The sequence below is a fragment of the Xiphophorus couchianus genome, chromosome 13 (assembly GCF_001444195.1).
Source record: "Xiphophorus couchianus chromosome 13, X_couchianus-1.0, whole genome shotgun sequence".
In the NCBI taxonomy this organism is placed as follows: domain Eukaryota; kingdom Metazoa; phylum Chordata; class Actinopteri; order Cyprinodontiformes; family Poeciliidae; genus Xiphophorus; species Xiphophorus couchianus.
In genome coordinates, this window is record NC_040240.1 from 10,065,578 (window position 1) to 10,089,666 (window position 24,089).

A 24,089-nucleotide genomic window follows, 5' to 3' on the forward strand; every position below is an offset into this window, starting at 1 on the left:
CATCTCACACTCCTCAGATAAATCTCTCTCCAAATTGAGTGTGCCTACACTTGAAAATGAAAGTTTTTTTTTTTCCACAGAGTTATTATAATGCAGCTTGGACACTTTATCATTATCAAAGGTCTGAATAATACAAATGCCCCCTAGTGGAAGAAGAGAAACATCTCAGAGCACACCAGTGAAATATAGAAACACTTTATTTCCAGAAGTTGTAGCAATGAGTTATTTTCAGACATAGAAAGGCAAATATAACCAACTTTAGTTAAACAGTATGATGTACAAGGATAGCTTAACCATTTTACTGTAAACCCACATACAAAAAAAACATGATTGGTATCATCCCACCAAGCCATAGACACTCAACAGCTATAGTAAACAGACCAAGGGTGGAGCAGCATGACGGCTTGATTTAGAACATCAATTGTAGCAGATGGTTGGAGTTTTAATCATTTCTTGGTATTAAAATGTCTTTTGACATGTGGATGAAGTAACAAACAAGAGGAGAGGCAGGAATTACATCACCGTAGTACTACAAACATCTGACATGACTGGGTTAGAACATGTGCCCCCATATTGCTTGAACACTTGCAGTTTAGGGATAATTAGAAATAACTTTTGTTGAATCTAACCAACTTGCTGCCGTATGGAGTTGTTGCATCACACAAAAGTTGGGAAGGAGTCTGAAAGGAGCAAAAAAGCATGTCCCCTTGGGGAAAAATACAATTTAAGAGTCAAAAACTCTTGTTCGTATGAAAAATACCAAAGTTCATTACAACCGATTAGCTCTTCTTTGTGCAAAATTCAGTACTCAATCCTTCATATTCATCGCCCTCAAGGACGTAAATCATCTTTGTCATTTTTAAGAAGTCGGATCGAAAGTGTTGTCATTTATGACACGGCATGTGAAGAAGGTGCTAAAGGAGCAATGAGGAAGGAAAGTATTGCTTCTCCGTCGCGGTGATAATACTGTGTGATTGTAAACAGAAGAGCTGATTCTATTCATACTGGTTGATTATTCAGTGGCTTGCGGTTCAGGAAGAATCAAGAAGCACGTTTAAAACTGCTGTCCAATGAGGTCGGAGTGATCAGCCCAAAAACATTAAAAAAATACTTAATAGAAGTGTTCTGTATTGCTATGGGAAGGGAATTACTAGTAATATAAAAGTAGTAGAAACACATATTTCGACTAAGATAATCACACTTTACTCACTGTACCAATCAGCAGCCGTTTTCTACAAAAAAACAAAAACATACACACACATGCTCGCACATACAGTACACCTGCCCACAGACACAAAGAGCACGGGTGGAAAACTGGGCAACAAACGCAGGTTTAATAACTTCTTAAACAGGTTTTCTTTTTAGTGATCGTTTTAAGTGCATCTATTTATGAGGGCAGACTTATGACCTGCCTTGACTTCAACTCAAAAATAACAATAAAACAAAACAAAATAAAAACAAGAAACCTGAAAGTGGTACACCCAATGCCCTCCCTCCATCATTCACTGAGCTGCTCTGGATGTCGGACTGAAGCGAGACGACAAGCCGGTTTACAGCACACAGAGTCGGAAACGCGTAAAATGAAGTGACGGAGGAAAACACGCAGGGGGAGTTTTTCTTCACACTTTTGTGGTCAAATGCAGTTGGCATGGCTTGGAGTTCCAGATCACAGGTACAGGGTCACAAGATTGCAGGATCAGAGATGAGGGTTCGTTTGAGTAAAAGCGTCTTAAAGGGTTCATAGGTCGGGGCTGAAGTGAACGCTAATGCTTGGGGAGCACGGGGCGTGGTTCGGCTTAGGACTCAGGTACCCCATCCTGTCCTCATGCAGGCTGCAGGGGAAGCAGCCCACCTCGGAGGCCGGGTGGGTGGGAGCAGGGTTGCTGCTGGTAACGAGCTCGAAGGAACGAGAGAAAACGGCGCTGGCAGTGCGAGTCAGACTTGTGAGGGCGCCCGCCCTGGGCACCGACTGGCTGGAAGTGAGCATCAGCCGCTTGCTGGACAGGTCTGAGTTCTCGCTGGCGGCCCGCCCCGTTGTCAGGGCGTTGCACTCCTTGTCCTTGCTGCTGCGCCCGTTGAGCCAAACCTTCTTCAATGCTTTAGCTCCCAGGTTCAGTGTGGTGGTGCTGCTGCTGATAGTGATGGCGGGAGGGTTCATGTCGGGAACCACTGCTCCCGGCCAAACCCCTTCGTCCAGCTCGGCTATGTCCATCAACTCGTCCGGGGAACCCAGATCCACTGCGTCTGTGAGGCAGACGGAGGAAAAGAAAACAAAACAAACTTCATCACTCCACCACTTCATTTTAGGCGTTTCCGACTCACGTCACAAACAGGTGCAGGATAAAGGTTAATCAGCCTCATCTGCTGTCCAGCTTATTTAATCGATGAATTCCAAATAAACAGATTAATTACTTCTTAAAAGACTAAATTGGCTGAATGTCAGATGAGGTTTACTACCAACCAGCAGGTGGCGCCTATACACTGTAATGTCATCTTAAAAATAATATTTTGCCACCAAGCAAAAGATTATTAGTTAAAGTCCAGCACACATTAGAATAAGGAGCAGAGGTGTGAGATCACAGCTAATAATCTAGTTTTAAAGGAGTGCATGTTTTGTTCCAAAGGAAAGCAGGAATAGTGTTTAAAAGCAAAAAAAAAATCACAAAGGGAAAGTTGATGAAAGCAAATAAAAAGGACAATTAAAAAAAAAACCCAAACGACTTCTTCCCTTCTTTTGATGAACTAAAAACTCTCACACTAACACTATTTTCTGCTTTCTGTAAAACATGAAACCAGGCCAATGTGAAGGGCAGCATGTTCACAACTACAGATCAGAGCTGTTGCTATCATGACAACAACGCGAGTACAGAGCAGATAAAACAGATGGATAGGAAGGTTCTGCTGAAGTCCTCCAGATTCAGCTCGCCCAGACCAGGTCAGGAGATATTTGTCTTTAATTACATTTAAGTTCAAGACCTGCATATCCTTCCTTAGCTCCTAACTACAAGTCAGAAGCAAACACTCTGCTTCCAGCTGCAACCCAGGATTAATGTGTTGAGGTGTTTTGGCCTTCCGTGTACCTTTGCCTTTTGCCTGGTAGAAAACAAAAACTTTTCGGGAGCCTTCTAGAGATCCTCTAAGCTCACTCCTTCAAGGTCAACAGGATTACTCTCATTTTTCTGATATGATAAGGAAAGAAAAACATACTCATTGATAAGCCTACCTTACAGTGACTTGTAAAAGTATTCATACTCCTTGAATGTGTTGACATTGTGTAGCGCAACAACCACATAACATAATGTATTTTCTCAGATAAACACAAAGCAGAATATAACTGGGAAGAGGAAGACGTAGCCATGCATGAAATCTATTCAGTTTCTCTCTCTCTGCTAAAAAAAAACAAAAAACATCCCCAAATCATAATGGACTTTACCAGAGGGGCCGCGTTTCATTGGCTGATGCCCATTCTACATGGTCACGTGCGTGGCCGTCTCACAAACAGACGCTTCCCGTTCGCCAAGTACATCATAATCCTCCCAGATGATGACATGAACTTGTTAGTTCCTCTGTCCATTGTAGTAGCTGATATATTGTGAAAATCCAGTAGAAATGATGCACTAATCGAGTCACGTTTACATAGAAACAACCACCGCGAGGCTTTGTATGTGAGACTTGCGGTCACATGGGTCGGTTGTGGGCCGAAGTTGGTAAGGTCCATGCTGTCACTACCCTGTTTCACAATGAGGATGATACTTTAAGAGTATTTAGACTGTCTGTTTTTCTGCTTATTGCTTGCCAAACCTATCAGTTTCCATTAATACCAAACTGTTTTTATGATGGATTAAATAGTTCTTTGTGAAATGCACAAGACTTGGGAAATGTAGTCCTGACTAGTCTACTGTGTTTCCTAGCCTTCATTATTCTTCCCAAACAAAAATCTGATGCATTCAAAGAACTTCTGGACAATTCATGAGGCTAAGCACAAATACATGCTACACTTCTCGATTTTATTTGTAAAATAATAAAAAGTTGAACACTATACATTTCAACTTCGCAATTATATGCCACTGTGTGTTGAATAAAATATTTTAGTTTGTGGTTGTGACATAAACAGGTTTAATTGTATAAAAACTTTTACAAGGCACTGTCTATCTCATCCAATAAAAAAAAAAAAAAAAAATCACCTTTATTTTATGTACTTTTTAAAAAGTATGATCTGAAAAGGCACCAAAAGACATTTTTAGGAGGTTATTAAAATTATTCAGAGAGGTTGTAAATAACTAACTGGACTTAAGGGGAGTCATGGAGGCTGGTCTTAATAATGAAGCTGAACCCACACAGGAGAGCGTGAATAAATGAAATGACGATCGATACCGATTGACAGATGAGAGAAATAAGTGCATTTAGGTGAAGAGAGGGTGGTGGAGCCCAGCGCAAAAGGTAAAGGGGAAAGTCATCATGCAGCGTTTTCAGACCACTCCCCCACACATTGGTTACCTAGGTTACCCCTGGAGTGGGGCTAGGGAGAAGAAAGGTTGGGTCTCAGTACTGGCTCCTCCCTGCGGAGGCCGACCCAGAACCCTCATTCTCCACCATTCGCCTCACAGACTTCTGCCTCCTGACCTCCTGACTCCGACTTCCGGAGTCGTGACCTCGGGAGTCCGTGCTGACCTCGGGAGAGGCCCCCAACGAGTCGTCGAGGTGGTTGCGTCCGTCAGAGCGTGGCCGCAGGGAGTCTCCATTGACCATTCGCTCGCCGCTCACGCCAGTCACACTGATCTCGGGGACAGCCACGCCCCCCGGTGTTGAGTCACCGTCTACACTCACCTCCTGGGTCTCTGGTGGCAGGGAGTATGGAGGGGTGGGGGGGGCAGGACAGTACATAAACAAACCACACATGCAAACACAGATGGAAAGATGCATTTCATGCACATAGATAAAAACATAACAAAACAAACACAAAAAAAAGACAGTCATGTGCACAGACACACACAACCACAGAAACACAAAACAAACAAAAAGGTAATAAATTTAACAGACATAAATAAAAACGTTACTGATCAAAACATAACATAAAGTACATGCTGTGTGGAGATGAAGAGGACCACACTAACTGAATGGATTTGCAGTCTGCAGTATTTCCCAAACATTCAATCATCCTTTCCTCCGTCATCTGAACATACATAAGCTGCTTGTATGCTCCTGTTAGAAGCGCAGACGGCACAAGATAAAACCCGCTCATTAAAACAGCAGAAGGCTGTAATTTACCTGATGGATGTGTGTTCTGGGAGGAGAGGAAATCTCTCCTAAAACTAAAACACATTTTGCCCCCAAGAGAGCTGAAACCTTCAACATACAGAACAAACACGTGACTTGCTTCACACTGCAAACATGGCCATGCATCTTTCTAAATCAGAAGATAAAAAATAAAAAATAAAAAATGGAGTAGATCCTATTAAACTGATAGATGATCTACAGTTTTAAGGTTGGTCACTACCAACCTTGCTTATAATAGTGACCATAAATGAAATGGGTGGTTGAATAATGACATTTTGCCCTCTCCTTTGGTGTGGAACGGTCCACAAAGATACGTTTCTTACAAAATGCTGAGAAGAAAAAAAAAAAGTCTAGAAGAGAACTTTTCTCTCCTTCACCTCAGTTTTCCCTTTTTTTCCCCCCCATTCTTTTTCTTCTGTGTGCGTGTGTGTGTGCATCTCACCGTTTCTCTTCCAGCGGTGTCCTCTTATAGAGAGGGAGGTGACAGCATTGCGGGAGATCCTGGAGGCGGTGGGCGTAATCTCCACTTGGATACCCCGACCACCCTCCTTGCTTTTCAGTGCTGCGCTGTCTAGTGAAGACTTGATGGCATTACCCACCTGCAGATTTAAAAAAAAAAAAGCATGTTCATACAAATAATTTCTGACGATGACAGTTTGAGCTCTGGACAGTTTACAAAGAGCCCTTCTGTTTGTTTTCTAGGAATTATTCATGATTCTTTTGTCCTTGTGTAGCTCTATTGATCAGCTGCTGTAATCCCCAAATTAATGATTGCTGAAGTAAAACAGAGCATTGCCTTAGACCAATATTCACACTCATTACACCTACAATTGTTCTAATTTAAACAACAGACATCAGTGAATTTTAAATAGGTTTTCAGTAAATGAGGCAGACAACAGCAGAGGAGTTCTTCTTCATTTAATCGAGTCAAGACTACATAACCTACTGAGGTAAAACAATTAAAGAACAAAACAGAATACCAGAGTTATACCAGGGACATCAGATGCACAAAAGACAAAGAGGATTTTGGGTGTCACAACTCCTTACATAACAAAAATCTGCTCACACTTAAAAATTCTTATGTGGCAATTGCAAAGTGATCATGTAACAACTGAGAGCGTATCATGGGGTAGAAAGCCTTACGATTGAAACAACATGTCTTTTGTGTGCAATTGGTCCCATGAAGAATATGTCACAGTTTTATGCTGAGCTTGGGGGCCACTGTGTAAGTTCCAAATACAAGCGCGTGTGTGTGCGTTTGTGATAAATATCCAAAGACTGTACTCAAAGTCTCAGACTTTTCTATTCACGTAAAACACTCTTTCTATAAATGTGCATCGAGATGTTGTGTTTTGATTGTGCCGGAGTCGTGCACCTTGACTCGTGTAGTAATATTGTGAGCTTACTAGATTCAATCCTCTACTCCCTGGGCCTCAAGGATTACAGCTTAACTGAGCAGAAGGGAAAGCATGTAAATAATCTAGTGGGATTACACTGTGCTCACAGTTGCAGACACACCGGAGACCAACAGGAAGCAGCATACAATACCAGACACAAATCAAGACTGAGGCCAGCACGTGCGCCTTTATCAGGGTTTTCTCTCACGCGCACAGAAAGGTTTGAGAACAAGCGCAGAGGAAGGGGAAATGAATTAAACGATGCACCCACCAAGAGAGCCTCAGGAAATAACTCCAGCTGGGCTCGATACAGGACGTCATCCAGCGCTTTGGATCCCAGCTCACCTTCACCATTGCACCTGTTCAACAGGAGAAACAAACGAGTTCACAAATAAACAAGAGTCTCATTAGATCAGAAAATACAATATAGGTCATTTTTCCTCACATTTTATAAATGTTGCTCTTGAAAAGAAAGCAGAACAAGAACTGCACTAAAGTACATATACAGAAACTTATTTCAAACACTACAGCAAACCAAGAGCAGCTAAAAAGCGTAAAACCTTAACTGAAGATAAACTGAATTACCTTACTAACATTCTGTATTTTAAAGCAATACAATGTAACGCAGAAGAAATTGAGTCTCACATAAATGTTTGATATTAAGACATATTTTGTTCAAAAAGAAAAAAAATTGATTAATCACAAATGACAGTGGGGACATGTTGCAGCGTAGTCTTGTGCAAAAGTCTAAAGTTATTACTTTACTTTTGCTTTAAAGAAACAACACTTTGTTGTTTTAGTAGTAAGATGGCTATCCAACTAACATGTCTGTTTAAATTAGTTATAAGTTAATAGAATGGATTAAAAAAATGGGGAAAAAAATGTTGCTCTAACTAAAGCTACTTTAATAGATTACAGTCTTGCTTCATGTAAGCAAAATGCACAAATAAATCATTAAGTAATAATGCCTTTGTGCAATATTGAGCATGCTGTGGAAAAATTAGGAACTGAAACCCTCAAATCCCCCTGCATAGTTGTGGTTAAATTGTGTCAAATACTCACAAGGCATAGTGGATTCCTGTTATGAGCTGAACCAAAAACTCTGATGTGACCGTGAGTCGTGTGCTGATGCCTTTATAGCGTCTCATCTGTTGCCGCTGGTAGCCACATATACTCACCCTGGAGCGGAAAAGCAATTATTATTAAACACAATGGAGCACCTTGCAACATGGGAAGCCAAACAATGACTCCATAGGGGCCACTTGATTACAGGTACTTTATGACTGCTTACTTCCCCACGGTGAGCCAATATGAAACTAAATGTCAGCCCAACATAAACAGTAACAAATACGATAGCAAGAATGAACTTATTAAAATTTTACAATAAATAATTCATTGGTCGCACATGGGTTTTACACAAACCAGAACGAAAACCTAGGTAGGCTTAACCTTCTTGTGCACAACTATCAAATAGCAAAGGGGAAATCCAAGCTGATGACTCCTCGTCAGACCAGTGCTCAGCTGCAGCTGGCAGCTTAATAAAATCACTGTGCCTGGATGTGTGCTCATGGCAGCTCACAGCCAAATAGTGGTATCTTAGATCTCGCTGGCATCAAAGGCCATAAGAGGATCAGATCAGCGACTGCTTGCAAACTAGTGCGGACGTGTTGACATTAACTATGATGAATCCAAGATTATAAATGGCCTGTGTTTGCAACATTTGATAAGAGAAGCAAGCAAACACTACATTACATTAAGAGCTTTAGAGTGTCTGTTTCTCTTACCTGGAGCTAAGCTGACAGAGGGACTGCAGGGAGGTGGGGGTCATGTAGCTGAGAGCTGCGTTGTAGCACAGCAGCAGGAAGGTCAGCACCTCAAATCTCATTATCAGAAAACAAAACAGAACATTACAGTCAAGTGCATCATGAGGTGACTCACCAAAATATCAAACATTACTGCAGACTCTCAACTGTACTTCCACCTGTTTGCTAATTAACAAAATAACAAAAGGCCTTGCAAAACTGATCATGTCCCTTAAGCCTTTTAATGGACTCTATTGGGATTAAATGTAACAGAACATATCATGTACTTTCAGAGTCAGAGGAAAAGGGGACATAGTTTCTACAGATGAAAATATATTCAGCTTTCCTGAGTAATACTTTTTCAAAACACTTCGTTCGGCAATTACAGCTGCAAGTCTTTTGAATAATTCCTCTACCAAGGCTCTCTATTTTTCAAAAGAAGAAAAAAACTAAATAAAAAGCACAGCAAAATTGGCTGGATATCAGCTGTGATCAGCTCTTTTCTGGTCTCTCCAAAGATGCTGAATTAGATGAGGAATAGTTAAGTTTCTGCCACAAAGCATTTTTTTATGTCGACCAAAATGTTTTACTGTGGTCTCATCTGACCAGAGCAGCTTGTGACGGAAAGTTTTTCTTTTGTTGTTGTTTTTTTTAAACATACTGTCTCATGACTGTGTACACTTATTGTTAGGTTATGTCCTACAATGCTATGAAATAATGCTTTTTTTCTAAAATGCTTAGGGACTTTAGCAGAATAAGCTTATCTGAGTCGTCACTCTGAAGAGATGTTGCTTTGTTTACCTGCATAGGAACAGATAAACAGAGTCTAGTTCTCTTTAAAGTCAGTCTTGTGCATATTTTTAGACTTATTCTGTCCTTCGGTATAAACAGACATTTATAACTGTGCAAGTCAAAGATGACATCAACAGAGCTTTTTGCTTTGACCTGGATACCCATGTTAGAGTTGTTCACTCTCATCTTGTGGAAGATTCATAGTAAACCTGAGTGAGCGCTTTTCACCTTTAACAGTGCTCGGTTAAGTCCTTTTGTTTTTCTTCCCACAAATTTCTCCACATGTTTTCTGTAGTGCCTACAGAGCTTCTGTCAAACTTTTAATCATTTGCTTTCATTAATGAGCTTCATCTTGTCACCATTACACCACGTCAAATTTGTAGGGTGCAAGACTAATGACTATTCTGTCAGTAGATCTCTGCAGCTCTTGCAGAGTTACTATGGAGCCTGTAGGAGGGGCAGCGAAAAATGAAGTCTGTATTGCAATGCAGAGATGCAGCAATTGAAAATTCAACTATCAAGCGTCAACACTCAGTTATCTTGATGTTAATTTGGGATAATGCAAAATGTGGAACTTCAAAGCGCATTTATACATATGCATGTGACACATAAAGGTCACATGCACCAAACTCGGCACAGGTGAAAACTAAAAGGCAATATTTTGAAACAAGACACACACACAAGAAACCATATTATATGGATTTTGCTACTTGTCACCTTAAACCGTAGGAGCACAGAGATGGCAATGTAAAAGCTCACCCGTAACTCGGTGTAGTTGAAGCTAATCGCAAAGTTCAGAGCAACTTTTACCACTGAGGATCTGCGACCATTCAGAGAATTTGCTTTATGGCGTTCTACTTTAATCTAAACATGCAATCTACAGCAGATTTCAAGCAACTGTGATCCCCACCCTCAACACCACCATAACGAAGTGACAATGTCAGAAATGGCAAAGGTTAACTCTGTGGACCACCACAGAATCTCATCTCGGTGGTGCATTTTTAATAAAATTTTCATCTGCAATGGACAATTTTGCAAGGCAATGCAAGGACAAGTTTTGTCGCTTTTAATTAAAAGCATGAGATTACACACAGTCCAACTAGACTGAAATAGAGAGTGAGAGAAAAAAAAGACAGAAAGAAGCCGAGTAGATTTCCTTCAGGCGAACATGACCGATTGAGATTATTTAAAGTCGCATTAATTTAGGAAATCCTTAAGGCAACATAACTTCAGATAAAACGAAGCAAAGACAACTGCCAAAGGCAATCACTGAGTCAAGTACATCATGAATAAAATAATTTGTTATGGCAGCACGTCAACACACTACCACCACACCATGATGTGTCTTCAACAATATATTTGAGGGAGTCTAACATTCAAGTTGAAATTCATAACTTACAATGACACTGAACTGTTTTTTGTCAGACCTTTGTGGTTGCTACTATTTCAGTTTCGCGTTGACGTTAGCTGCAGTTTATTACCGTCATCGTCCTACCAGGAAAGTCAAATTTTAAATTTCCGCTATTCAGCGTTTCTCAATAATCTGCCCACCAGGAAAGTAAAACAGTAACTAAAACACTCCTCCTACCTGTTTTGTGCTGTAAACGTCTCTCTCTGGAGGTGTGGCCCACTATACACAACCCTGCTGAGCCCGTGATTGGCTAAAGCTCCTTCTGTAAGAGCTATGGAGCCGATGGCTGATGGCTAGAAGCAAAATGAAGAAGTTTAAAATGCAAGAAAATTTAAAGAAATTGAGGATTTCTTTCTTTTTTGCAAGTTTGAGTGTGGAACGTACCTCATGATATACCGAGGGTTTGGAGAGGGAAGGGACGGTGAAAGACAATATTTTACTTTGCCCATCTTTATCAACTATTTCCTGTGAAAAAGAAAGATAGGAAAAGAAACAAATAGTTCTGTGAGTAAAAAAAATAAACACGCATGATTTTCACTAAAGTGAAGCTTTGATCACTTAAGGCCCACCCACTTGCCATGTGTGGGCGTTTGCACGTAGACCACAGGGTCTTATTTCCCCACAAGCTCTGCTGGAGTGTGAATACTTATTTGTGTGAACACACACACACAATCAAAAACCGCAGGGCTTTAATGTCCCCTGTGTGTCTCTGAATGTCAAACAGATTATTAGAAGCCAGTCAACGTGCTGACTGAGTGACAGCTGACCTATTCTGGTATTCAGAGAGGAAATGAGGAGATGCTGCACTTTGCTGATGGAGCACTTAGAGTCAAAGTGGAACAATTTTAATAATAAAAGTGTTACAATATCTGTGAAATAATTAAGGGCGTTTATAAGTTGCAAACTGATTGTGTTTCAGTTCCTCTATTTCTCACCCTAACTTCCCGTCACCCCCAATGCTTAACTTTCTAATAATGCAAGAAAAAAAAAAAAGTTTAAAAGTTATGATTCTACAATAACCTGAGTATTTCAGCATATATTTAACCTGAACCGCAATAAAGATTTGGGAAATCAAAAGATATGGTTTATTTGCTCTCATCGCAAGGGAAACATTTAATTAATATTCAATAAGACCTGCTCCTCCCTGGAGCTCATTCTTTCTCTTACCAGGTTGTAAATGCCCAGCAGCAATGCTTCAATGCAGCCGGACGTGTGGGGGTCTCTGGCAGCGCTGGCAGACAGGAGGCTCCACAGGAGCTCTGGCAGGAACTGCAGTGTGAAACGCTGCAGCTGTGGCACGCCACTCCGGTAAAACTCAAACAACTGGTGACAAACTGGCTCCAGCAGCTGAAGGAGGACAAAAAAAAAAAAAAAACATGACTAAAAGTTGTGGAAATGGTAAAAATACTCAACGGTAATGCATGTTTTTGTGATTTAGGTCTAGAAATAGAACTTGTATGTTTCCAAATTAAAAGTTGTTACTCCAAACAGATTAAATTTGTTAAAAGGTGTGTGTACATACATCACTGTAGTTTTCTCGTATGACCTTGTAGAGTGCTGGTATCAGAGAGCCTTTCTCTTTGAGTGAGGCGGCATAGGTGGCGATGGCACTGTCTGGGAGGGTCTGAAATAACACAAACACAGAGAAGTTTGCAACACTGCTTTAATAGTTTAGTATTTTCATTAATTGTGTAGATTTCTTTTTCAAATTTCATACAATATTTTATTGTCTTTCCTAAAAACTTTAAATCATACCCTACTTCAATTGATTTTGATTCTAATCCCAGGATGAGATACAGAATGTGACTCTTAGTGAGAGTAGAAATAACACCTGCAGATGTTATTTCTTGTTGCCACAAAACCACATTTCCTCACCATAGATTATGTGTAGACTAGTAGCAAGTAACAATTGACACATAGTTAGTGCAAAATGTCCAGTGACAGATAGTTCCTAAAAAAAAACCAAACACCTGCAAAAGTCTACAGCAATGAGATTCCATTAGAGCAAATAAATATTTTTATACAAGTTCTCACATTTGGAACTTAACAGTTAAGAAATATTGCATCCCTTATAGTCTTTTGTGATATCACTCTAACAATGATACTCCCATTTTTCTATTTAATAGAGTATAGTTAACTGCAGCCCTGCTCATAAATTATTTAACTTTAAGCAACATCTTGCATTAAAAGTACCGTCAGTGGTTAGGTTCAAAACAAACATGGTTTCCGATTCTACCCTGCTGCTCTTCCTGTTTGGTGTGCACCACTTTTACTCTGAAAGTTTAAAAAAAAAAAAATTAAATGTGTGCGACCATTCAAACCACCATAAGATCCTGGATGCCTGATTTATGAACTACACACCACATGTGGGTAAAGAGGCCAGAAATGCCAAGCATAAATTCCTAATAGGTCAACAATGTCTGCAAGAAGTTGATTTTTACAAGTAGATCTCTGACAAACAAGGCCAAGTTTTATTTTGGTACCACATATAGTAAACAAGATGGTAAAAAAAAATTCACAAAGTTGCGTTTTATTTTTATGAACTGTTGCGTCTTAATGAGCGTAAAAAGTGACATAATGGGCAACAAGAAATTGGAACTGATGGCCAATAAGTGGCATTTTGACTCCTTTTTACAACTTGCTCCAACATATTTAGCATTAAATGTAGCTCATTAATAACACTGCTTATTTGCTTTCGGAGGACAATAGATTTATCTTTATATATTTACACTAAAACTCATCTTTTGCTTCGTGTACCAGGTGAGTCCTCGTGTTTTGAGTGGGAGCGCTGCAATTCTCTGGGAACAAAGCACTTCACGGAGCGCGTTTGTTTTTGTGAGTGAAATAAATTCTGCCAGTAAGAAGGAGCAGCAGAAACGTCTCGCATGCAGATGATGGGTGAAGGACGTTTCAGACTTCGTACTCAGAATAAAGTCCTACCTTAAATTCGGACAGCCATTCCTCCACCACTCCTTGGTCCATTGCCAACATGTTCCCTCATCTGCAGTGGAGTCGCTTCTACCTAAGAAAGACAAAAATACAGATTAAATACACAAACTATTTATACATAGATATGGTTCGTATTGATTCACACACACACACATACATGGAGGAATCTTCTATTATTCAACATCCTCCTGATAAAAATACTCAAATAAAAATAGCAAACAGTGAATGTACATGCTCGGGGGTTGCACCACTTCAAAGAAGTACAAGTATCTCCATCCTTTTTCTTTTCTCTTGCCTGCCTCTCATCCCTCTCCAGACAAACACCTTTGCAACGAGCACCTTCTCAACTTAGGCTTGTAAATCTAACATCACCCACACAGAATACCCTGGCTGACACCACTGCTGAGAGAAATAAAAAAAAATGTTGCTGAACAAGCTGTACAGGTTGGATGTCTATAAAGAGAGAAAATGTGGATGCTATGTGTCAATTTATATATTTTTATCTGAAAGAAATCCCACTCTTTTCATCTCTACTTAAAGCCTCATCATTATTTTCTGCTACATTGAAAAAGGCACTTAGAGTTTCTGCACAAAACATCCCCCCAGTGCATTTATGGTGTGTGCATCAAGCTTAGTTTTAAAAGAAACACCATTAAGCACTCTTCCTCTGCACGACTCTACATAAGTGAGTTTCCCCCTTAAATGTAATTTTTAAAATGAGAAATGAAGCTTTGTAGTGTTTCAGTCAAACTTGTCACAGCCAGCAATAAAAAAATAAAAATAAAATAAAAAAACTAAAATGATGACGACATAGCAGAATTTCTTTACAGGTTAACAGCTGTTCAGTTTGGTTGCTTAAAACTCAATGATGTAACAGAATTAAGATTGATAGAGGATATTCATAATGCATGAGGTGTTCCTCTGGCTAAAATAATTTATTAATCAACTCCAGTGCACTGGCAGATTCCCAAATGAAGTAATCTGTAGACGTTGTTTACAGAGGAACAAAACAAAAGTCTGCACCTTCACTTTTTGTGGTACAATTTATTATTTTTGATAAGTATCCACTGGAATATGGATTATATGTCATCACTTTATTTTAGGCTATAAAATAAAGAAAAACATAAAACAGTTGCAACAGTGGAGCCTGAAAATAGAAAGCAAATCCACCCATCACCTTTAAAAAGATAATGCTGTTTGTACAGAGTAATTAACAGAAATGTACAGAATTTACATAATAAGCAAGTGAAAATACAAACCAAAGCATACCAAAATGCTACAAACATACCAGCGTAGGCTAATAGAAGAGTCTTCTTACCTGAAGCTACCACAAATTCACGGTTTCAGAGTACAAATACAAAGATTTAAACCCAAAACCCATAACATGATCTATTCCTTTCACTCTAAACAAAAAATCAATTCTTAATGCCGTTTACACAACACACTAATATTACAATTATAAGAACATCCATCACATTTACAATACACAGACATAAATGAGAGAAAAAAGATTATAGGGGAGTGTGTTTGCCAGTTTAGCTTAACTTAAGGTTATTTAAATTAAATTAGATAAGAACCAAAGACACTGCCACTCAAAAAAGTAGCTTGTTTTAAAAGATTAGCATTTTAGTCTAAGTTTCTAACTGAACATAATTACTGCACAGGATGTCATCACTCTAGTCATTCTAGAGTAACAGTGGGAGTCCAAGTTGGTTAAAAATAGCCAGGCTAGCTTCTCATGTTGCTATCATGTAGTCTGTTTCTAAAACTACATGCTGAACCAGCCTCTTAGCATTCTAACTGTACTATGAAAGCATAAAGTTTAATACTAGTAATGGGCAGCAATCTCCTAGATTCCATAATATGACTTTTAAAAAAGCCAATTATCTTTCTTGTACATGAGAGGAATGTGGAAGAGTGCCCATTACTGCCAAAACAGGTCAGGTAGGGGTGGACTGGAGCAATCCTGTTACAAAAACTTTAAAAAAAAAAAAAACTCTGGTGACTTGTGAACTTTTTCTGATGTCTCATCTATAGCACTTTAAATGTGAGGAGTTATTGCATAGCAAATATTAGATATTTTGAGTAAAAACTAAATTTAAGTTTTGAGATAAGTGGGTCACGCATAGTGTTTAATTAATAGTCAAATAAATTTTTTGTGTAAATATCAACATACCACAAATTTTTTGTACTTTTTACTCAAGGTGATCTGAATAAGAAAAATTCATGTTCAATTCAAATTTAAATAGAAAATAGTGGTATTCAGATGAAAGGTATTGGTTAAATCCAAATGCTGATGGCATAACAAATCATGAAAAAGGTATCCAATATTTTTTTAAAGTGTGAGCTAAAGACAACGAAACTTATTTTAAGTACAGGGACAACTCTGTCCCTTGGATGAATTATCTGTTTTCATTCAAGGCTGTATTGTGCCTGTGTCTTGTCTAAGCTATGCAATAACAAGCACAAGGCTAAATTAGCAGCTGAATGCAGCAACCAAGACCATGTTTGGTGTGTCTGGTGATGCAGTCACAGAGAAAGCAAGTGGGAGGAAAAAGTCATTCGATGTAAAAACATGTGGAGAAAAGGAAACGTTCTTAGATTGAGACAAGAGATGGGGTAATTGTTGGGGACAGGTCTTTAACTCCCTCTCTTTTATTCACAGCAGTCAAACATAGTCAAGACATTGACAAAGTTGAACCTTACAGATTTTTCACATTTCAGCTCATCTATAATCAAACTGTGGAACAATAATCTCTCATATTGAAGAAGTGAATCCAGAAAAATCATTGAACAGTACAGATTTAGAAGTTTACAAAACAGAAATTATGAAAAATCCCATTATCCTCCAACTCTCCACCTTTCCTTTACTCCTACTGCCCTTTGGTGCATCCTTCAAAACATAATTTCTCCTTCTACATCTTCCCTGCCTCTGGATGTAGTTTTTTTTAATAAATCCATCTTGTTTGGTTTTACATGTTTTTTTTCTGCCACATGGGTTCCTCCACTGCAGCCAGGTGTCTATTTATGGACTGTACCAATGACAGGAATGACAAAGGGGGAGGGGAGCCAGTGACTCATGAAATGAGGAAGAATTAAAAATCAGAATAGCCTCCTTTTAGAGAAATTAAGTCCTTTGTGGCAGCCTGTTGTTCCGTTCTTTCACACAGACACATTCAACAAAGAAAATGTTGTTTTCTATGGCCAGCATATGCGTTTTAATAAAGGCTGTGATTAAACTGTGGATGAGTCAGTCTTGTAAGAGGAAAAATTTTCCTCCTCCAAAGTGACCCATTAACTTTGTCCGGGCTGACGTCTGGGGCATGTAATTTCAATCAACTGTACCCAGAAAAAGGCTACATACAGCAGCTGCCCATTGTGCTGCCAAATGGTGAGAGTAACTTCCTACTGAAGCTCCAGGCAGAGACTGATGCAAAGTCAGTGATAAGGGCAAAGAGGAAGTACAAAGCAAAAAAATAAAAATAAAAAATCTGACGAATCAATTGTCCGACATAAGATAACGGTTACAACAAAACAAAAGATGTATACTTACTTAGCAACAATAAGAATGGACATTAGAAAAGAAAAACTCTTAAAAGTACCTGATAGTTGTTGTGATACATTTTGACTTCAGAGTTGTTTTTTACAAGCAAGAAAAATAGAAAAGCACAAGTATTTTAAAGAGTGTTCAGATCATCAAGAGTCAGATCATCAAAACTGCAGCTCTTGCGGGATGTTCCCAGTCAACTACTGGTCAAGGGAACTCATTGATGCCTCGTTGGGGAGTGAAAGCTAGCCCATGTGGTCCCATCTAACAAGTAGCTGAAATTGGTAGCGAAGTCCATTCTGGTTCTGATAAAGAGAAGTCAGAATGCACATTGCACTGTAGTCTAAGTATGAGTCTTCTCAGTCAACAGCAGTTAGGGCAGGAATGTTGACCCTTCTCAGTCAATGAGAACTTCAGCAATGAACACACGAGCATCGGGGCGCAATGTGAAAAGTAAGTCTGTTTTGATAAATTATGTTTTCTTTTACGTCGCCAAAACATTTCTGAAGTGAAACTGTATTCTTTGATGGGTGTGGCATCTTACAAACCAGATAATGAGACATGCCACAAAGCCAAACTTGTTCAGGAACAGTTAAAAGACCACAACAAATTTGAGTTTGAGGTGTTGAACTGGCCTCCAAATTCCCCATTTCTCAATCGAATTGAGTCTCTGTGGTATGTGCTGAGCAAAAAGGTTTGATCCCACCTCACATCTTACAGGACCTTCAGGATCTGCAGCTACAGCTTGGCGTCAGACATCACAGCATACCTTGAGGGGTCTAGTGGAGTCTACGCCTCAATTGTCAGGGCTGTTTTGGCAACAAGGGAACCAACACCCTATTAGGTCATTGACCATTCTCTTTTGGTCTATTCAGTGTGTAATGTTAATGGGCAATGTGCTGTTAACACTAAAGAATTATTCGGAATACAAAAATGTTTCATGCTGTGAAAAGTCAAAATGTCAGCTTTGGGTTTTATTAACATCCCTGAATGAAAGCAATATAAAAACATTCACTTCATTATGAAACATAAAATACATGTTAGCTCTCTAAAGTAAAAGTTGAATTGTACATTTGAGCAACTAATCTTTCACACCTGGCTAAATGACCTGCCCCGAACCCTAAGAGTGATCAATTTTGACTAGACAAAAATTCATCCCTAGGAATGAAAATATATTTTAATGAAAAGAAAAACAGCACTAAGATTTCTGAGCTCTTGGGAGCCTCTACAGATTGATGCAAAACAATCTTGTGGAGGAAAACAGAAAACTAATCATGCTGGGAGAACTCTGCAGCATGTAATTATGTTTATAGGGGCATCTTCATCGCTCATCTTTGTCTGCTGAACTGATTATGTCAGAAGTCAATATTTATTGGGAGAGCATCCCTGAACAACTCAGACAACAGGTGGTGAGGTAATTCTGTGTGTAGAGTAACCAGATAACACACACACAGTTCACAGCTGAGCAGACTTGAGAAGCAGGAGCAAGAGTCCAAGTTATGAATAAGTGGAATAGGAAACAGATGAAAGGATGAGCTGGCAGGCAGCACCGAAGGGGTGTATAAAGTCAGTTCTCAAAGGCTGGTATCTGGAATGTTCTGTTATTTTTCCTCCTTTATCACATCTGATTCAAGTGAGAGTTCATTAGCAGACTTCTGCAGAACTTTATGGTATGCTGGGGAGGAAGTTGAACATTTGAATCAGCTGTTTTGAAGCAGAGACAGATCTAAAACTGGCAGGACACCACGGACCCATGAGGATCAGAGCTGAATATCCAGTTCAGGATGATGAATAAAACGAACACCTATTAGATGAACAAAGTTGGAGATATACATAGCTAAGAGAAACTTTAAACTTTTTTATAGTTTCAAGTGACTTTACTAGATTTCAATATATCAAAATTTGAATCAACAAATCAAACTACAAAGAAATCTGATTGGTGCATCTCTATTTAGGAACACTTTTAATTAAAATACAGATTATTTGACTTTTTTGTACTGTGATGTAGATATGAAAAAGAAAACTGCACTCGTTACCTTTTTCACACAGCTGTGGCAAATATGTAAATGCAGAAGCTACCACAAAACTCAGTCTCCCAGCTCTGCTGTTGAACCACATTTTTTTGCTGTTCCTTGCAAAAGAGCAAGTTGGTGTGTGGAACGACTCAAGAGGTGGATAACTCAATAGGAGTGAGACACTGGAGTAAATAAATCAGAGAGTTCATTAGGTTTCAATCTGTGCTGGCCGGCTGGCAGTCTTTCAGCCTCTGAGAAACAAAAAAGAAACCAGAAGAAACTTTCGACACACACACCTCCATAAAACCCAGAACAGCTCAAACAAAGTAAGTTCTGCTCCAGCCGGGCAAAGTTCTGCTGAAATCAGCCACTTGCCATGGGGTGATGAAGAGCGTTTTATGCATTGCAGAAGTGTGTGTGTGTCGCAAGTGCGTTTACTCAGTGCTCAGTTTGACGAAACCTGTTCCTGTGAAGCTTGCTGAAGTTGACAACTCACTCCCTCTGAACTTCCACCTACACCACAGACTTAAACTCTGACACAGCAGACGCTGTGTATTGCCCAGTCCAAATGAGCTTATTTTTAACTCCTTCTTGAAGACCTCTTTCGACACAGTCTCCTGTAAGTTTACATTCCTGATCCCCGTTGTTGCGGTTGAACGTTCTGGCAAACACACCCACAAGCTGACACACGATACTCCTGTATTAAGCTCATATGGAAAATTACAGATGCTTAAGTGAACTGCAGTGAGTCTCAGAGAGAATGATTTAGAAGGACATCCACTCTCATTTACAAACCCCTCCCAACTGATTACCTCATTTCCAATTGCACACATATGTTCCTTCTGTCTTTTTTTTTTTTTTTGAGGAAGAGACTGGACCATTAAGAACGGAGGCTCGAAAACAGGGAAGACAGACAGAATGACGAACTGGGTGGTTTTTGTGAGCCACCAAGCCGCCCAGGCAGCTTTTTCCTGTGGTACTGGCTGCAGCTGCTTTGAGCGACTGGTTAGTGTGAGATAATCACAATGACTCCTCCAATGTGAAACCTTTAGAATAAATTATACATGACTTGCATTCTTTGATTGAGCTCCAATATCAGATCTGTTACTATAATTAAATATGATCCAATGAGAAGTCTCAGCAACTCAATGGAAATGTTTTAACCCAAAAGGTACAAAGTTGGGGTGTGACAGTGATTACATGACTCTGTTCATGCATGCCCCAACCTCACCTGCTCACCATTCCAGCTCTGCCAGGAGCTCCTAACAGCACCCAAAGAGTGTTATTTTGACGTCGCTCTTTTGCTTCTGTCTACTCCAGTGTTGTTTATTTGGACTATCATGACCTGCGGACAGTCTTGCTGCATCACTGCCTCCCACCATGCTCCCCCACACCCCCAAGGTCTTTCACAACAGTAGGTAGCTTTACGCTGAGAGGAACTGTTGAGAGCCGGGACGATACTTCAGTTTTTATTCTCTTCTTCAAACAATAATGCATGACAGAAAACCGCCTGCAGCAAACATGACAACGGTTCTCTGGGTTGTGTCTGCTTCAGCGCTGAGGGACACGGAGCAATCTGACAGAGAGGAATCCTCTTAAAGCAGCCCACACTCTCTTCTACTTTGCCTCAAAGCCAGCGATGCGTCTTCATCCCATCAATTCTCCGTCTCCCTGCGGCAAGTGCGCTGGAGGATACATCGAGCAACAGCTCCTAGAGTGTTTCTCCACTCGTTTCCCCTCCGTGTGTCCCAGCTTGCTCGTCACAGTTTGATAACTTACCCAATGTGAAAATGCGAACCTAAATTTAAATGCTCTTAAGATGTCTGCTGGATCATAGCGCTCAAAATACAGCGCTCAAAATACAGCTGCACAATTTACATCGTCACGACAATATGTAATATGGAAACTGCGAGGGATTGCTTGGATGCAATATCTTTGGAGACAAGCATTAAAAGCATAAACCTCTGCTTGTTGGTAACATAATTGGCCACTTGGTACTGGATGAACTTTCAATATCTTTTGCTCAGCATTGGCAATACTGTTATGGCAATATTAAACAATATTTCAATGTCATGTCTTCCAGCTCTGCACATACAAAAAAATTAAACTTTTACTGAGAAAATGAGTCTCGCTGTGCCACCTGTGCAAATACAAGGAGAACTGCTCAGTGTGAGACAATATTGCACTAACCTTCTGGCTCTGGTGCATATTAGTGATGCTAGATGACAGAAAAGCCTGCACTATCTTCCAGCTCCATAACCTCAGGACTTTGTTGTCACAAGGCATTAATAGGCCTGGCACATGGATGCCACTTTAAATGAACACATTCCTTCAGCAAGCCAACAGTGGGCAGTCACCTCCTTAACTAAAGGCAAAAAAAAAAAAAAAAAAATTTAACCTCAACGATGCTCACATGACAGAAAGCAATAACTTCTGATTAAAGTTACAAAGAGAATCTAACAATCTAGTTCATGCATTTTAACTATTGTAATTATTTGTATTAGGTCAGACTCAATTTAAAGCAGTACAAGCCATTGACTGCTGCAGCAATAGTTCTGTTGAGAATCAAAGGAGATATCACATTTGTCCCCATCCAATCCAAATTTGAACTTTAAATTTTATCATCAAGTATAATGCCCTCAATAGTCAAGCTCCAAACCTATATTAAAGATCAGATTGTTCTAAAATGGATAGCATATCTACAGGCAAATGGGATGGAAATCTAAAGGCTCTTTTTTTTCTGTGAAACCAACCGCGGTTATGTCTGCTATCTGGGCACTCCTCTGGTTAACTCTCTTTCAGACAAAGCCATTAACACAGTTAATGATATCATCAAATGTCTTCCTGTGTGTTAACCCCAAATTGCTTGGAGCAGATGAGCTCTTAGAGCGAGACTTGCTCACATGGAGGTTTCGTCTTGTTAAAAAGGAGCTGCTCCCCTCCACTTTTGACCCCTGGCTTGTTCACAAGGACAGACTTCTGCAAAGACGTCGACTAAATGCAGTCAGCTGTCTGCCCTTCCTTAGATAGAAAATGATAAACTGATTTGACTGAGACGCAACTGGGATGGAACTACACTGTATGTAGGAGGACCTAAAAGTGATCATACGATCTAATTGTAAAAGAAACCAATTTTGCCATCTGAGGAAATGAATACCAAGGCATATGAGGTGATACACATCTACAGAAAACCCAACAGTCAAGAGTAGGGAAAAGCCACGTCACATGACAGATTATTAGAAATATTCTAACAACGCATTATCCAACATCCCAATCTGCTGGGGTGTTTTTTCCACCTCCCTTTCAAACAAGAAGCAAAAACACCTGAAGAATCTTAATAGGTCCACACCCTGATACACACGGCTACAGCTAATCAGCCAAGTACAAAGTCTCACTCTTTAAACAGATAGATCCTTTCTATTTCTCTGGCAGAAAATTTACAACTGAAAGACGAATCCTGTAGTTTACCCATTACTTTTAATGTTTAACAATGCTAACTGTTCGGTTTAGTTTACTACTGTCTCGTTCGTTATTGAGCTCCATAAACCTTGTACTAAACTACAATTTTCTCCCCAAAATAAACTTGTCGGCTAGTACTAAATAAGACCAACGCTTATAGTTGTTGTTTATATCGCATTTCTTAGGCGGTGACTCCCAGAGAGTGTAAATTAATCCCCCGCCGCCTCTCTGTCACGGCTTACTGAATGACTTCGAGCTGTCACCCCGGCTGCTGCATCCACATTAGCAACTCGGCTAGCTCGGATACGGCGCCGCGCCGAGTGAAATTCAGAAAGTTACTCCACACTTACTGGCATGCTACCCGTCAGGTTCCCGGTGTTATTGTCCTTTGTCGGCCCAAAGATTTCAGTAAAAGGCTAACTGGTTGCTAGTCCATAAATCTCCTTAATAATTCAACACCATCAGCTGCTTCCATCTTCGTTACTTTCTCCGGTCAGACTACCACCAACGGAGAAGACGCAAGTTCCACTGAGTGACAGATGTGTTAGCCAATCAGAGAGCAGGAGGTCAATTGTAACCACGCCTTCAAATATGGCGTTCAATCAAATCATTCTATAAGGCGCAAAGTGATCGTTTCCATGGTCAAGCTAGGTTGCCGATGTCGTTCTTTGGTCTTTGACAGCCAAGTGATCTACTGAATATGAACAATATTCATCAGAGATAATAAAATATTTTATGCAACATATGAAGTCCCGAGTACTTAGTGAGCAAACTGTAAAAATTTAGCGACTTTATCTGAAAATCTCTGTTGTACAGTAAACTGGCATACTTAAAGCTACTTCTTGCATAACTTTATATATTTTCATTAAAATGCATTCTCTACCTCGTCATCATTTACCATAATTGTTTCACATTTGATGGGAGACTCGTGAAATCTAAATGCAAAACGGCGGCTCTGTGTATTTATAGCAAACAATGCAAGGGCATTTTGACACGAATTTATAACACCGTGGATTTTTCAAGCATTAATCATCGCGATGACCATGTGTTTGTTTGCTTTCATGTTAATAACAATGGCAAATCTGCGATTTTTAATCAGTTAATACGGGGTAAGCTGCAAATCTGCTCCCACTGAATGTCTCATAAAAAATACATTTCGCACAAACAAATAGTAAAATATTTTTTCTTAGTCACAGAAAACATTTTTCATTTCATTAGTTGTGTAAGCACACGTGTAGCAGTTCTTTTTGGGGGAAATAAATGAAACCACAAATATCAACATATTTATTATAAAATAAATGGATTAAGAAAATCGACATTTTATTAATCCAGACAGTGAAGTCTAAAAATGTGACAAAGACCAAGCTGTGAGGTGACTCTCTACTGCCCCCTTCTGTTTTTTATACTTATATGCTCAAGAAAATTGATCACAGGTATGTT

The 24,089-nt window shown here is 39.6% G+C and overlaps 1 protein-coding gene across 3 annotated transcripts; it reads right to left on the reverse strand.

Annotated features, from left to right (window-relative positions):
- Positions 1–179: 179 nt before the first annotated feature.
- Positions 180–23,175, reverse strand: hycc1 (hyccin PI4KA lipid kinase complex subunit 1). Of its 3 annotated transcripts, XM_028035483.1 has the most exons (12): positions 23,000–23,175; positions 21,381–21,555; positions 13,620–13,701; positions 12,202–12,303; positions 11,847–12,026; positions 11,064–11,144; positions 10,857–10,972; positions 8,459–8,554; positions 7,737–7,853; positions 6,946–7,033; positions 5,720–5,876; positions 180–2,244 (listed from the first exon to the last, which is right to left on the reverse strand). In XM_028035483.1, the coding sequence occupies exons 3-12, from the start codon at positions 13,668–13,670 to the stop codon at positions 1,739–1,741; spliced, it is 1,494 nt and encodes a 497-aa protein (XP_027891284.1). In that variant the 5' UTR covers positions 13,671–13,701; positions 21,381–21,555; positions 23,000–23,175; the 3' UTR covers positions 180–1,738. The 3 variants fall into 3 exon arrangements, with proteins under 3 accessions (XP_027891284.1, XP_027891283.1, XP_027891285.1); XM_028035482.1 differs by lacking the exon at positions 21,381–21,555 and having other exon boundaries at positions 23,000–23,174; XM_028035484.1 differs by lacking the exons at positions 180–2,244; positions 21,381–21,555 and adding an exon at positions 4,498–4,838 and having other exon boundaries at positions 23,000–23,174.
- Positions 23,176–24,089: the final 914 nt, after the last annotated feature.